Raw genomic sequence first — 15,591 nt, forward strand, 5'->3', positions numbered from 1 at the left:
TTTAGGCAAAGAATTGTTACTACAGGCAGACATTTATAATGATAAAAGTTTCAATTTGTCAGAAGATAAAAAAAAAATTATAAATACATGTGCACCCAACAGCAGAACACCATCCAACAGCAGAGTACATATTCAAGTACACATGGAATATTGTACAGGACTGACTATATATTAAGCCATGGATTATTATACTGTGGCCCTTGGCTAACTTTGGTCCATTGCCTGATTGTATATAGCCTGCAAGCTAAAAGTGTTTTTTTTTACGCTGTTTTTGTACACTGAGAACCACAAAGCCCAGCTGAGAGAAGTTAAAATCTAAAGAGAGATCAGTTAAAGCTATTGAGACTAAGGAGTAAAAAGAAAAAAGAACAGAGGAAAATGAACAGAGCTTACTCGACCTATGGAATAGCAGCAATCATACCAGGATACATGTGATAGGAATCCTAGAAGAAGGGAGAAAGTGGCAGAATATTTGAAGAAATAACGGCCTTGAACTCCAAGAAGGATAAAACTCTAAGTGATTCACACCAAAACACATTATAATTAGATCGTCAGAAGCCTAAGGACAGAGAAAGTTTTAAAAGCAGGAGAAAAACTACCCATCACATGCAGTAGATCCTCAATAAGATTAGCAGCAGATTTCTCATCAGAAATCTTGGAATCCAGAAGTGAGCAGAATAGTATTTTTATTCTGTATCTGGGAAAAGTATTTTTTCAGGTGTGATTTGGATTTTAAGTTGAATTCTTATATGTGTGACACTAAAAGCATGAGCAACCAAAGAAAAAAATAGATAAAATTGATTTCTTTATAATTTAAAACTTCTTTTTTTTTAATCAAAGGACATTATCAAGAAAATAAAACAACAACCTGCAAAATGGGAGATAATGTTTGTAAATCTAGATCTTCCAGGAGTCAAGTAATGAGAATATATACAGAACTCCTACAGTTCACCAACAAAAAACTCAACTAAAAACTGGGCAAAGGACTTGAATACACATTTTTCCAGAGGTGACCTACAAACGGTCATCGAGCACATAGAAAGATGTTCAAAGTCATTAGTCATTAAGGAAATGCAACTCAAAAACACAGTGATTCTACTTTGTACTTACTAGGCTGTTTATAATTTTTAAAATGGAAAATAAATTTTGTGAGGATGTGGAGAAATTGAGACACTGATACAAAACTGGTAAAACTGTAAAATGGTGTAGACTGCTATGCAAAAATATTGGTAGTTCCTCAACAATGGAATCACTATTTAATCTGGCAATTCCACTTCTAGGTATATACCCTAAACAGTTGAAAACAGGAACTCAAATAATTGTACACAAATGTTCATAGCAACACTATACACAATAGCCAGTAAGAGGAAACAGTCCACATAGCCATTAGTGGATGAATGGATGAACAAAAAGTGGAATATGCAAGCTATGGAATATTATTCAGCCTTACAAAGGAATGGTGTACTCATGCATGCAGCAGCATGGATGAACCTCACAAATGAAAAAAGCCAAATAGAGAAGGTCACATATTGAATGATTCTATTTATATGAAATGTTCAGAATAGGTAAATGAATAGATGCAAAAAGCAAAATGGTGCTTGTCAAGGGTTGGGGGAAGGGAGTAATAGGAAATAACTGCATAGTGTATAACTGCTCAGTTGGCATGTATGAGAATGTTTTGGAGAAATATTCGTAGCAAAGAAGTGACTATTTTAAAATGTATAATTGAAAAAAAAATTAAAAAAAATAAAAAATAAATAAAAAATAAAATGTATAATTGAGTGGCATTAGTACATTCAAAATATGTTACCATCTTATGTTATGAAGTTCTCCTCCATAAAAACATTTTTTTTAAATCCCCATGGATGCCACTTCACACCCACTTGAACATTTATGATAGAAAAAACAGACAATAACAACCATTGCCAAGAATATGGAAAAACTAGAACCATTACACCTGATGCAAATGTTAAATGGTGTGGCCACTTTGGAAAACAGCTTGCCAATTTCAAATTATCAGATGTTAGGTGGATAAACAAAATATGGTGTATACACACCTGTGGAATGCATTATAAATAGTATTTCGGGGGGTCAGTCAGTTAAGTAGCCAACTTTTGATTTGGCTCGTGATCTCAGGGTCCTGGGATTGAGCTCCATGTCAGGCTTCATGCTCAGTGGGGAGTCTGCTTGAGATTCTCTATCTCTCCCTTTGCCCCTCCCCCCACTTGTGCTTTCTCCCTCTTTCTCTCTCTCTAAAGAAAATAAATGTTTAGAAAAATAGTATTTGCAATGGAATAACAAAGCCCAAAGTAATGATAATTTGTTACAACATAGATGAACCTCAAAAACATTATGGTAAGTTAGAGAGGCCAGATGTTAAAAGACCATGTGTTGTATTATTCCATTTATATGAAATGTTCAGAAAAGGGAAATTTGTAAGAGATAAAAAATAGAGTAGTGGTTTCCTGGGCTGAGGTAGTAACAGAAATTGACTAAAAGTGGGCACAGGATAGCTTTTAGGGGTAATGGAAATGTTCTAGAATTGGATTATTAGATTGTGGTGATTATTGCACATGTCTATAAATTTACCACATTTGACTTATACTCTTAATTCAGGTAAATTTTATGTTACGTAAATTATTCCTCATTAAAACTATTTTTAAAACATCATATATGAAGCTTGATAGTGGTTTCATGACTCCTGAAATTGACTTATCAGTGTTTCACTAATTGAAACTCTGGTAGTCTCCCGAGTATATCTGTCATGTTTTTCCTTTGTAAAAATTTCTAATGATGATTTCTGGGTGTCATTCTGTGTGGTCATCTGTTTCATATACCATTTAATGTATTGAATTTCTATTGTATGTACAGAGGGTGGTTAGAACGAGAGAGCAGGTACGGTCTGCAACCAGGACACAATTGGTTTATCATCTCCATGCAGTGGTGGCAGCAGTGGAAAGAATATGTCAAATATGTGAGTATGCTTCCCTTTTGCATATTTCATAGGATTTTCAACTCCATCAGACTTTGTGTGACTACTGGCCAGTAATAAAATGGTTCGACGTAGATAAGGATTTGAAGGGGCAAGAAATGAGTAACTGTGTGATACTTCTAGGGACCAACCTCTGTGCTTACACTTCCACATAAATTTCCTCTCTTGCAACAACTCTGTGAGGAAGGTAATAATAGGCATGGGGGTGCATGTATATACACCTTACGTATTTAATTAAATCCTCACAGTATCCCTGGGAGGAAGGTGGTATGAACTTACTTTACTTGTGACGAACCTGAGGCTGAGATTAAAGGTAACCTAAATATCTTGCTTAGGGTGGAAGTTCTGGGATCAAACCCAAGGACTGACTGACTTTTAAGCCATTGGTGTCTCAACCACATCATTTACATTATCCTTTATTTATTCACCTTTTTCATCAAAATGTTGAAGAGCCTTGTGTGGGTAAGAAGTGTTGATTTTCTGTTTAAGAAAGTTAATATCAGGATTAACATTAAAACTCAATTTCTTAACAATAATCTGCCATTGTTCCAAATAAAGGGTTAAAAGGGACATTCTCATTAGTGAATATTCTCATCTTACTTAAAATAGAATGAATTTTTCTTCAGAATTAAAAGACTCAGAGTAATGCCAGGAATCAAATTTCTTCCTACTTGGAGAGCCAGTTGATAAATAGACTCATTGTTAGTTGCCAAATGATCCCTAACCTGATTATTTGATTCATATTTTCTATAATGTCCTTTTCTGTCATTGTCAGAATATTGGTAGACTGTTTATATTATCTACTTCATTATTCTGCCTGGTTCTTTTTCCATTTTGCAGTTTTGATATTGGTTTTCACATATAAAATACATTAATCGATACTGTTGAAGGAGTAGAAAAGTAGGCAAATGACTTCAAACCTTGTAGGTAGATAATGATGGTGATTGTAAACAGAAAATGAAAACAGTGGGGTAAAGCATCACAGTCTATTTTGAAATGCTTTTTGTCCTTTATATTCTTAGATTGGCCTTAGAATGAATGGTTCTTAATGTCTTACTGGCTATAGACTCAAAGAGTAACCTCATTTTGTATTTTGTATTACTTTTCATTTCCTGTAGGAACACGGTAGAGGTCTTGTTCTTAGCAGCACAACCCTTATAAACAGACAGAAGTGCACTGCTGAGAACACAGACCTGATTTGCTCTTGCCTGCCATAACTCTTCTACACATTAAAAGAATTAGTGGAGGGTGGTAAGGGAGAGATGTAGAGGGGAAAATCTACACTTAAGTATCATATTCTCTCCACTCTGGGATTCTATATTACTGTCTACTATGCATCTGTCAAATGCAGGCTTTAAAGTTTACTTTAAAATGAAACTGCTTAGAGGCGCCTGGGTGGCTCAATTGGTTAAGCATCTGACTCTTGATGTCAGCTCGTGTCATGCTATCAGGGTCATGAGATCAAGCCCTGAGTCGGGCTCCATGCTCAGCTCAGAGTCTGCTTGAGATCTTCTGCTGTACCACCACCACCCTTAACCCTGCTGCTCTCACATGTGTGCTTTCTCTCTCTCTCTCAAATAAATAAATAAATATTTTTAAAAAAATTTTTATTTAAAAAAACGAATAAAATGAAATTGATTAAATTGGTGAGAAAGATATCAGTTTATGTGTAGGGAAGGGTAGCAGAGACTTACGGCAACTTATTTAATAAGGGAAAAATGTAAATTGAATAATAGCAGTCCTTTCTGAAGATAATGTTAATTAGAAAAGTGTTCTTTACTAAATAAAAGGCAACTTCCTTTTAAATGCATAACTTTTTAAAAAAGTGATATTCTGGGCCTTGTCTGTAAATGAGATTAAGAACAGTAACCTCTATCATAGGATGTTATGAAGATTGAAGGAGTTGATACATGTTAAGCATTTAATTTTTTTTAAAGATTTTATTTATTCATAAGAGACACAGAGAGAGGCAGAGACATAGGCAGAGGGAGAAGCAGGCTCCCTGCAGGGAGCCAGATGTGGGACTTGATCCTGGGACTCCAGGACCATGCCCTGAACCAGGGGCAGCCGCTCAACAGCTGAGCTACCCAGGCGTCCCCATGTTAAGCCTTTTAAAACAGTGTCTGGCACATAGTAAATACTCAGAAAGTATTAGCTAATAGTCTGAGAGAATAGTGTAAGATAATTGTAGTGAGCTTGTGCTCCCTGTGTTAGAGTCCTAGTCCTGCTACTTGCTGTATGACCTTGAAAAAGTTACTTCTCCTTTCTCTACCTCAGTTTCCTCATATGAACCAAGTTACTCATGATACCTATTTCAATAGGATTGTTACAAAGAATTAAATGAATTAACATATGTGAAGCACTTAGCTCCATGTCTGGCAAGTAGGACCCTATGTAAAATTAGAGGAAGTAATGGTAGTAATACTAGCAGTGGTTTTAGCAGCAGTAGCAATAGTAATATTTATTTTTCCATTATATATGGTAATTTTGGCAAATGCTTTAAGGAAAAAAAAAAATCAGTGTTTTTATTGTGTTAGATAATTTGATCTTCCTTAGTCTGCCCACCTAATATCAGTTAACCTTTAGTTAATGTCTCTTTATAAAATGACATATTTGCTCATACGAATTACTAACTGTCTGTGAGAGCTCCCTGTATCTTTCAGACAGTAGCATGCCTAAGTAGAGACTAATGGAACAGAAAAAATAAACAATCCATTCTCAGAAGTGGTTTGCCTCAGATATGAATGATTGGCTTGAGTTTGAATATTTGGTTTGCTCATGGGATCTGTTCTTCTTTAATGAGCCAAAAGTTTTTCTACTAATTGAAATCTGTTGTACAAACGTAAATGGGGAGAAATAGTGAAATCTTTTCTGTTTGTCATCATTGTATTTCTTTTGTCTTCCCTCCTATTTTGAGACCTGAGGGAGCAGCTCTTACTACTCATGTACAGATTTTACTGTTTATTGTGTATTATTAGTTATTATGTGACTTTGGAGTTAGAAAGACTTTAAGCACTTCTTTTTTCTAAATTTAGAAACGAAGCCTCTGAGGCCCTTTAGGTTTTCTAATTGCGTGGAGTTGTATTGGGCAATTACTTTAGTACCTGATCTAGATCTCTCTTTTTTTTTTAAGATTTTATTTATTTATTCATGAGAGACACAGAGAGAGAGGGAGAGAGGCAGAGACACAGGCAGAGAGAGAAACGGGCTCCGCCCGATATGGACTCGATCCTGGGTCTCCAGGATCACGCCCTGGGCTGAAGGTGGCACTAAACCGCTGAGCCACCCGGGCTGCCCTGATCCAGATTTCTATAGCTCAGGTCTCTTGATTCCTACCTTAGTACTTTTTCTGTTACTCCATACTACCTTACATTTTTTTGAAAACCAGCATTGCAGACTAATGAAATATAAAATTGGCATAGCTAGTAGTTGTTTAATTTCATTAATGTTTATAGTATATATATGTATAGAAAGAAGTAGCATGATCACTGATAGAGAATAAAATGAGACCTGACCCTTATTTTGGAACATGAGTAACCACTGATAACAACTCAAAAGAAATTATGACATGCTTAAAATAGAATTATCTTACGTTAAATAAATGCCACATGGCCCTTTTAAGAATCATTGACTTAAAAAAAAAAAAGAATCATTGACTTAGAGAACGGGAAAATCTTTCATCCTGGGTGAAATTTTACCTACCTAGAGACCTATCTTCCTGAAAACACAAAGTAATTGCTAATAGTTCTAGACCCAGAAGTCAGTAAAAATAAAATAAGATCCTTTGACTTTTTTTTTTCCTTTGACATTTAAAGGGAAAAAAATTTCCCAGAGCAACTGGAAATAATACTCAGAAAGAACCAGTGAGTATATACATGACTATAATTGGTTTGTTTTACATTAGAAAGAAGGAAAGTAGTCATAAGATTAGTCAACTGAAAATGTTGACAATTTCACTGAAAGCTAAGGGTGGAAGCAATGACCTGAAAAATAGAGCAGAGAAAGGGGAATAAAGAACCAGAGTAATGGTGACAGTTTTAGGCAATGCTGGACACTGAGAACAGTAGATTCCTAGGATAGAAAAGCAAGCCACACAGTGAGAATATAGACCACTCTAGTTGGAACTTTGGAAAATCAGTGAAGAAAAGCCCTATTTTCTAAGTCTAGAAAGGGTCTCATTCACTACATCATGTGAAAGCATGTAGTATAATGTGCAGTCACTGCAGGCAAAGATTGCAGGCTCTGAAAAGCTATTAAAATTATTCTGTTGCTGGATTATTATAAAAGTTTAACAGATTTAATGACTGGCAATATTTTTATCACCCCATTTTCTTTTTTTAAAAGATTTTATTTATTTATTCATGAGAGAGAGAGAGAGAGAGAGGCAGAAACACGGGCAGAGAGAGAAGCAGGCTGCATGCAGAGAGCCCGATGTGGGACTCGATCCCAGGACTCCAGGATCATGCCCTGGGCCCAAAGGCAGATGCTCAACCCCTGACCCACCCAGGCATCCTTATCACCCCATTTTCTTACCAAAGATATCTATAACAAACTTAAAATATATGGAATAGAGAAATGAATATAAATTTTAAAAAGAAAAAAAAAAACAGAAAAACAAAACAAAATTTCAAAAAGAGTTACCTGAAAAAAAAAAAAAGTTACCTGTCAACCATATAGTTATGTAGACATCACTTAAGGTCAAGAACACCTATAGCAAAAATAAAGTGATTTTTCTGGAGGATAATGAAGTGACCTGGGAGAAGACTTTAATTTTTCAAGTTATTCTTTCAGAATGGCTATTCTATTAGTCTTACTCCATCTTTATAGGAAAGAAGGAAATGATCCAAAAGCTCATTAAAATATGAATCTTTCTAAAAAGCAAGTTCCAGAGCAAGTAATACATTCAGTAAGAAATCAGTTACTACTATACTCTCAATGTTTGGAGCACATTATAAAAACAAAAGTATGAGACTATAATCCTCACTAGGGCAGTGGTTATCAATTTTGACTGCATAATAGGATCATATGAAAACCTTTTGAAAGAAAGAAAGAAAAGAAATACCTGTGTTCTGCTCCAGACCAAATAAATCAGAAAACATAATTGAAAAAAAAATTGAATTAATATAAATCAGTCGTTTTTGTTTACTGAAAATTTATTTTGAAACCTAATTTAAATTTAATTCTTTTTTGTTGGAATGGACTCAGAAAAGCTGTGAGATCAGTATTGTGCTTAATTAAGAAATTGCCATGAAATCCACACTCTGAAGGCCAAACATATGATTAATAATATAAACAAATCAAGCCTAATTTACATTTCTACTTCTTTGACCATAGGTCATTTTGGTTCTTTTGTTCTGTTGTCTAATTTTGATTTCTTTGGTGGATAGTCTAACTTAAAATATTGATGAGGAGCACCTGGCTGGCTCAGTTGGTAGAGCATGTAACTCTTTATCTCCAAATCATGAGTTCAGGTTCCACGTTGGGCATAGAGTTTACATAAAAAAATATCCTGATGGCTCAAAATCCACATTTAATGTAGATTCCCAGTTTTTAGTCATTTGTGTACTATGGCCATCATATTTTGCCATATAATTCCCATACATTATTTATTTAATGTGTTTATATAAGGGGCACTAGGGTGGCTCAGTGGTTGAGCATCTGCCTTTGGCTCAGGTTGTGATTCTAGGGTCATGGGATTGAGTCCTACATTGGGCTCCCTGTAGGGAGCCTGTTTCTCCCTCTGTCTATGTCTCTCCCTTTCTGTGTGTCTCTTGTGAATAAATAAATAAAATCTTCAAAATTATATACATATGTTTATAAAAATAACTTTTATCATTTTTATGTAAATAAATGTATTTTTTAAACCTTTTCATCAGTATCTTAAAAAGAATATCAGTGTCACACTCCAGAAATAGAAGGTCAAAATAAATTCAATGAAAATAAGATATAATATCAAATTCCAGCTAAATAGTGTTGCCCTTTAAAGACTAGTACTAAGGTCTGTTCTCTCTTAAAAAGAGAAATTTATCAAGTGTTACATTGGCAGATCAAGTATTAAATTAGCAGATTAGGGATCCCTGGGTGGCGCAGCAGTTTGGTGCCTGCCTTTGGCCCAGGGCGCGATCCTGGAGACCCGGGATCGAATCCCACATCAGGCTCCCGGTGCATGGAGCCTGCTTCTCCCGCTGCCTATGTCTCTGCCTCTCTCTCTCTCTCTGTATGACTATCATAAATTAAAATAATAAATAAATAAATAAATAAATAAATAAATAAATAATAATAAATACTTTAAATTAGCACATTAAAAAACAAGATTAGCACATTAGTACCAAACCAGGACCTTTTCCTTGAAGTAATTAGAGGATTGAGAGAGACTTGAATAGGGAATAACTTTTTCACTGTGAACTAAGGTTATTTAATACCCAAAATAACCTGGGACCTTTCCCATTCTTCAGGAAAGTTACTAATGGACAGAAGATGCTAACATGAGTATCTGTAATAAAGAATCTATATGCTTCTGAATTGTGTGAGGTTTTAACAATTGCTATTTTAAAAATTTAATCCAAAAAGTGAATTGGGGGGATCTCTGGGTGGCTCAGTGGTTTAGCACCTGCCTTTGGCCCAGGGCATGATCCTGAAGTCCTGGGATCAAGTCTCACGTCGGGCTCCCTGCATGGAGCCTGCTTCTCCCTCTGCCTGTGTCTCTGCCTCTCTCTCTCTCTCTCTCTCTCTCTCTCTCTGTGTGTGTCTCTCATGAATAAATAAAATCTTAAAAACAAAACAAAACAAAAAGTGAATTGGTCTGTAGAAAGAAATCTAAGTTTTATTGCCACTCTTTCTATTAAAGGCACTGAAAATTCTTCAGAGCTGGCTTCTGAAGGTCTACAAATTGATAGTATTCACCTGGCTTATAGATCAAAGAGGAGAAAGTATGTAATAAAATGTTGATACAGTGTCTCCCTGTTTAGGCTAAAATTAGGGGTGCTCTAATTGCATTAAGAGAAACTAAAGCCCCACTGTGCTGTTACTTGGAGTTTGTCTTTTGAATTTGATGTTTTTCTTGGGTTGCAGTCATTTACTTTATAAGTAGTACCTCCAGTGATCAGTTTTATCTGTAAAATACATGTCAGTATTCATTGAATGCCACTTGAGTTCTTCTACTCATGCTATTAGGTACCCCCTCAGACGCCTGTGGGATCTTGTTTCCTGGTTAATCACTTTAGTCTTTCTCTTTACCCTCTCAGTTACAGATATCCTAATCTTCTAACAGCATTTGTAGATATACATTCTCAAAGTCTTATTTTTTTAAAAGATTTTATTTATTATGAGAGATACAAAGAGACAGAGACACAGGCAGAAGGATAAGCAGGCTCTATGCAGGCAGCCTGTCATGAGACTCAATTCCAGGTCTCCAGGATCACACCCTGGACTGAAGGCAGCGCTAAACCGCTGAGCCACCTGGGCTGCCCCTCAGAGTCTTCTATTTCTGTTTTTCTATTACTAAACTTAGTAGAAAATAATTCTGTGCTAGTAGTCTCTGCTTCTGCTACTGTACAATCTCTTGATTTTCCTCTCATCATTCAGATTTGGTGTCCTTCTCAGATTCTTCCATTGCCTATTTTGTAAATATTGATCTCTCCTTATTCTACATATACCATGTTCTTATGCTTCAGGAAGACTCTGGGGCTCCAAATTTTTATATTCCACCTCTTTTTCTGTCTTGAGCACACAACTCAAGTGTCCAGGTAGCTCAGACAAGAATATCCCAGAATATCTCAAATAGTTGTATTAACTCATATACTTTTATCTTATAAAGGTGTCAACTCCCAGGGCACCTGGGTGGCTCCATGGTTGAGCATCTGCCTCTGACTCAGGTCATGATCCCAGGGTCCTGGGATCAAGTCCTGCATCAGGCTCCCAACAGGGAGCCTGCTTCTCCCTCTGACTCAAGTTGTGATCTCAGGATCATGAGATCAAGCCCCATGTCAGGCTCCATGCTTGGCGAATAGTGTGCTGAGGATTCTCTCTCTCCCTTTCTTTCTGCTTCTCCCTTCCCCTCTCTGAAATAAGTAAATAAATCTTTAAAAATAAATAATAGGTAAACCTATACATACATACATTATTCACTCAATTTGTGTCAAAGTCCTTTGCAGTATGTATTCCCAGTTTGCCTTACCGATTTTATTTATACACACACTTTGAAAAAACTAAAATTTAGTTATACATTAAAGTGTTCTTAAAAAAAAACAAAAAAAAATAAATAAAGTGTTCTTAATCAGCAGTAGCAAACTACTGGAGGATTAGAAGCAATAGATAATTTGGGGATTCATTTTTAAAGGCTGCTTAATTATCAGATTATTAAATTTATATCTCAGTCTCTGATTTCATGATTTTTAGGATGCCAGCCCTGTTGTAATTGAGCCATCATCTGTTCTGAATGGAGGAAAATATTCAATTGGAACAGCAGTACATTGTATAGAGCAGAGTGAAGATAGAATTGGAGGAGGCAGCCTTAGTTATGTGAACACCACAGAAGAGAAATTTTCAGACAACATTTCTACTGCATCTGAAGCTTCGGAAACTGCTGGCAGTGGTAAGTATGGCGTGTTTCCCATAAAGTTTATTCAGGGTCACTTCTTAAAGGAGTATACTTTGTCAGAGGGTGTCCTTTCTAGGATATAATCAGACTTCCATTCACAGCAGTAAGTTCTGAATGAAATGGTCAATTAAAAGATTCTTGAATGTATTCTTGAATGTAGTAGCTTTACAATGAGAAACTCTTCTATTTGAAAATGATTGGGGCATCTGGCTGGCTCAGTTAGTAGAGCACGCAACTCTTCTCTCAGGAGTCATGAGTTCAAAGCCAACACTGGGCATTGACCTACTTAAAATAAATAAATAAACTTGTAAAAAAAAATGACAAAATATTTTCACTGTTTTCATTGATTAAAGCCACTTCTCTCCCTATTGCTATTATTTTGTCATTAAATTTAGATTTCAGAAGACAGTTGTTGAGAAAATCTAAAATTCCATCTCCAAGACTGTCTCTGCCTTCATTGGATTAAGTGCACCCTCATATCAGATTATACAAACATTTGAGGCCAGAATTGAGGGAATTTTTTATGAAACTATTGAGAAAAAAGCCATAATGCTTCCCATAATCCCCTACCTACCTAAAACTCAGTGTTTCTACACATTTGGAGGAAATGCTTTGATGTATTTGTGGCCTAGCTGAGTTGAGTTGATCCCTATTACTCTGCTAATAACACTAGCAATGCTCTCAACCTTACTCTGTTGTTATTCCATCTTTGATATCTTTTCTCCTTTCCATGAAGGGAGCTGGGAAATTGGACAGAGCTGGCACCTTCTCTAGAAAAGTTCTTTGTATCTCCTTCTTGTTCCCCATCTGACATTATAGCATCATTCAGCAGTCCTAGAAGTGCTCTCTCTGAGGAGCTTTAACACCAAGATTTTTTCTTTAACCTCTCTAAGGTCCTTTTTGATATGTGCTTACTCTGACCTGTGCTATCCACAGGCTGGTAGTGCCACAGACAAAAGGTTTAAAGTGATTGATGGCTAGAATGTTTACCTGAGATTAGTCTGTAGTTCAGAGTTGAAATACCTTAAGGTATACCTTGAGGTTCACAACTCTAAGTCATCATGAATCAATTTTATGTGTGTATTTTTCTATTATAACCTGGCATGACTTCCTTTGAAATAAATTTATTAGGAAACAATTCCTTCCTCTCTGGCACTCATCTGTTAGAGTTCTTGTTTTAGCTCCTTCCCTTTGGTTTAGAGACTTCTTATGACCAGGCCAGTCTTCCAAGAACATTTGGAATGTGTTTACAGGTGGAAGAGAAGAATTAAAGGTGACTGTGTGAGAGCCCAGCTATTTGGCCATACTTTTCTATCAAAGGATGTATAATTTTTGTGAATTATTAGATACTTCAGGAGGCAGGCCAGATGTTCATTTGGTAACAGTTGTGGGTTTTGTTTTTTGTTTTTTAGATTTTTATTTATTTTGGAGAGAGAGCATGTGTGTGAGTGGGGGGCGGGACAGAGGGTGAGGGGGAGAGACAATCTTAGGCAGACTCCACACTGAGCTGAGTGTGGAGCCAGACATGGGGCTGAATCACATGACCCTGAGATTATGAATGAGCCAAAGTCAAAAGTCGGACACTTAAAGCAGCTACACCAGCCAGGCACCTCATTTGGTAACAGTTTAAAGTTTTTCTTCCACCTAGTGTTATGCTAGGTATTGCCCAGAAGGATTACGTTTATATTTCCTACCTTCTACAGAGTTCAAAATCTTCTACTAACATGCCAACAGAAAAATAGCATTAATCTAATACACGGACATTGAGTTCATATCTTTATGGATAATAACTAAAAATAAATTCCATCCTCTTTTCTTTTACAGGCTTTCTGTATTCTGCGACACCAGGGGCAGATATGTGCTTTGCTCGACAACATAACACTTCTGACAATAACAACCAGTGTTTGCTAGGAGCCAATGGGAATATTTTATTGCATCTCAATCCTCAGAAACCAGGCGCTATTGATAACCAGCCACTAGTAACTCAAGAACCAGTAAAGGTAAGTAATATGACATCTGCTTAAAATAATTCTCTTTCAAGTGGCATATAAATTTCACTCTAGAGATTTTAACGTATAGCACGACATTCATACATTCATGGTTCATTTAATTAACTGATTGTAGATGGAAATCTCTGCAGAGTATATTTTTGTGAGAATATTTTATGATTTAGTAATTGCATAGAAGCAGTGTAGTAATCCTTAGAAATATTCTTAGGACAGCTACTGTGAAAATGTAGTCTTATGTGTATGTGGGATTTTTTTTCCCAAAAATAATATTTTCTGAGCTTTCCGCAGTGGCAGTATCATAGGCAATGAGGTTTATCTGAGGCGTGATTATTGCTAATTAACTTTTCCCAAAATAATATTTTCTGTTGTTTGAATGAAATCTGTGAAAACCAGTCTTATTTCCAAATGTTCCAATGATTTTTCAGATGATTTGCCTTGAGTTCTTTTTTGTTTTTTTTAAGATTTTTACTTATTTATTTGAAAGAGCACACGTGCAAACTCACGAGTAAGCACAGCGCGGGGCGGGGGGGGGGGGGCGGGGGGGGGGCGCAGAGGGAGAAGCAGGGAGCCTGACATAGGGCTTGATCACAGGACCTCAGGACCACAACCTGAGCTAAAGGCAGGCACTTAACTAACTGAGCCACCCAGGTGTCCCTTGAGTTCTCTTTCTTAAATAATTTATTTTGAAAGTTAAAAATCTCTTTAAGAAAATACGTTATTTTTCAGTAACATGAAACTGAGTAGTGACATAGGTGTTTGTTCTGTATCTAGACTTTGTTAAAACACAAGAGACTATAATACTAAAAAAATTTTTTAAATCAACATTTGTATTCCATCCTTTCTAAGGCTACATCACTAACACTAGAAGGAGGACGATTAAAACGAACCCCACAGCTGATCCATGGAAGAGATTATGAAATGGTCCCAGAACCTGTGTGGAGAGCACTTTATCACTGGTATGGAGCAAACCTGGCCTTACCTCGACCTGTAAGTATAACCAATGGTGCTTATATAAGGAACAGCCCTAGCTTGGGTCATTACTTTCTATATGAATCTCACTATCCACAAATTAGTTCTTACCTATGGCAGCAGAGTATCAGTACTGTTGAATAAAATTTATGTTCTTTTACATTTATTCATTCATTTTACTGAGCACTGTATTGGATACCAACTATACAATGATATGCCTATGAAGTGGGTGATTTACATGGAGTGGAGGGAATAGTAACTGGACTAAACAAAGTCAAGGTATTATGAGGCTGAGCTATTAAATAAGTTCTCCATATAAACTCAGACTTTAGGATATTGCAGGACTTAGGCTGGAGCAGAAGTCTGAGAGCCAGTGCCAAAAAGTTCAGTGAATGTAGGAGAAATGGTGCAGTGATTAATTCTGAAACTTCTTTTTATTAACCACACAGGCATCCAGTTAGGGGTTGGTTCATCCCATAGTTGTTAGTGGATTTTTGGGTTTTGTCTTTTTGTAGGAAGGACACACAAATGATCATAACAAATGATAACAGGAATCCAAGGCTAATGAATTCTGATTGTTGCCATTACTAGGATGAGTCATTCAGAGCATAAATAAAATGCTCTAAGTAATTTAAAAGAATAATTTAAAAGACTTGAAGTATATAATATCAAAATAATAGTGAATTAACTATACTTTTATGTTATTGAGCTTATATAGTAAACAACAGGACTCGTGTCCTGAATACTCTTCCATGCAGTAAAATACTTTGTAAGAAGGTTCTTTTTATAGATCAAGAAACACTCTCCCTCACATTAATGTCCAAGATAGAACTTTCTTATACCAGGAAAGCTTGCATAGATGAGATACTGTAAGTTAGATCACTTCCAAAAAGAGTAAAAGTCTGCTATAAAGCCTTAATCTATAATTTTGACTAATTACATTTATTAAAAACTGTGTTTAGGTCAGAAGCAGGAATTTGGGATTTGTGTTTGTTGGCTCCAAAATGTTCCTACTGTATTTG

At 36.1% G+C, this 15,591-nt stretch overlaps 1 protein-coding gene and 1 pseudogene across 2 annotated transcripts in view; both read left to right on the forward strand.

Moving 5' to 3' along the window:
- USP32 (ubiquitin specific peptidase 32) overlaps positions 1–15,591 on the forward strand; it is a 205,565-nt gene that overhangs the window by 151,439 nt on the left and 38,535 nt on the right. For both annotated transcript variants that reach the window (XM_055320812.1, XM_055320821.1), the window contains exons 12-15: positions 2,872–2,974; positions 11,390–11,585; positions 13,416–13,591; positions 14,447–14,587. In XM_055320812.1, coding sequence (XP_055176787.1) covers positions 2,872–2,974; positions 11,390–11,585; positions 13,416–13,591; positions 14,447–14,587 — 616 coding nt within the window. The remainder of the gene's footprint in view (positions 1–2,871; positions 2,975–11,389; positions 11,586–13,415; positions 13,592–14,446; positions 14,588–15,591) is intronic.
- On the forward strand, positions 13,877–13,997 carry LOC129518639 (U4 spliceosomal RNA; annotated as a pseudogene).

Source organism: Nyctereutes procyonoides, unplaced genomic scaffold, assembly GCF_905146905.1.
Source record: "Nyctereutes procyonoides isolate TBG_1078 unplaced genomic scaffold, NYPRO_anot_genome, whole genome shotgun sequence".
In the NCBI taxonomy this organism is placed as follows: Eukaryota; Metazoa; Chordata; class Mammalia; order Carnivora; family Canidae; genus Nyctereutes; species Nyctereutes procyonoides.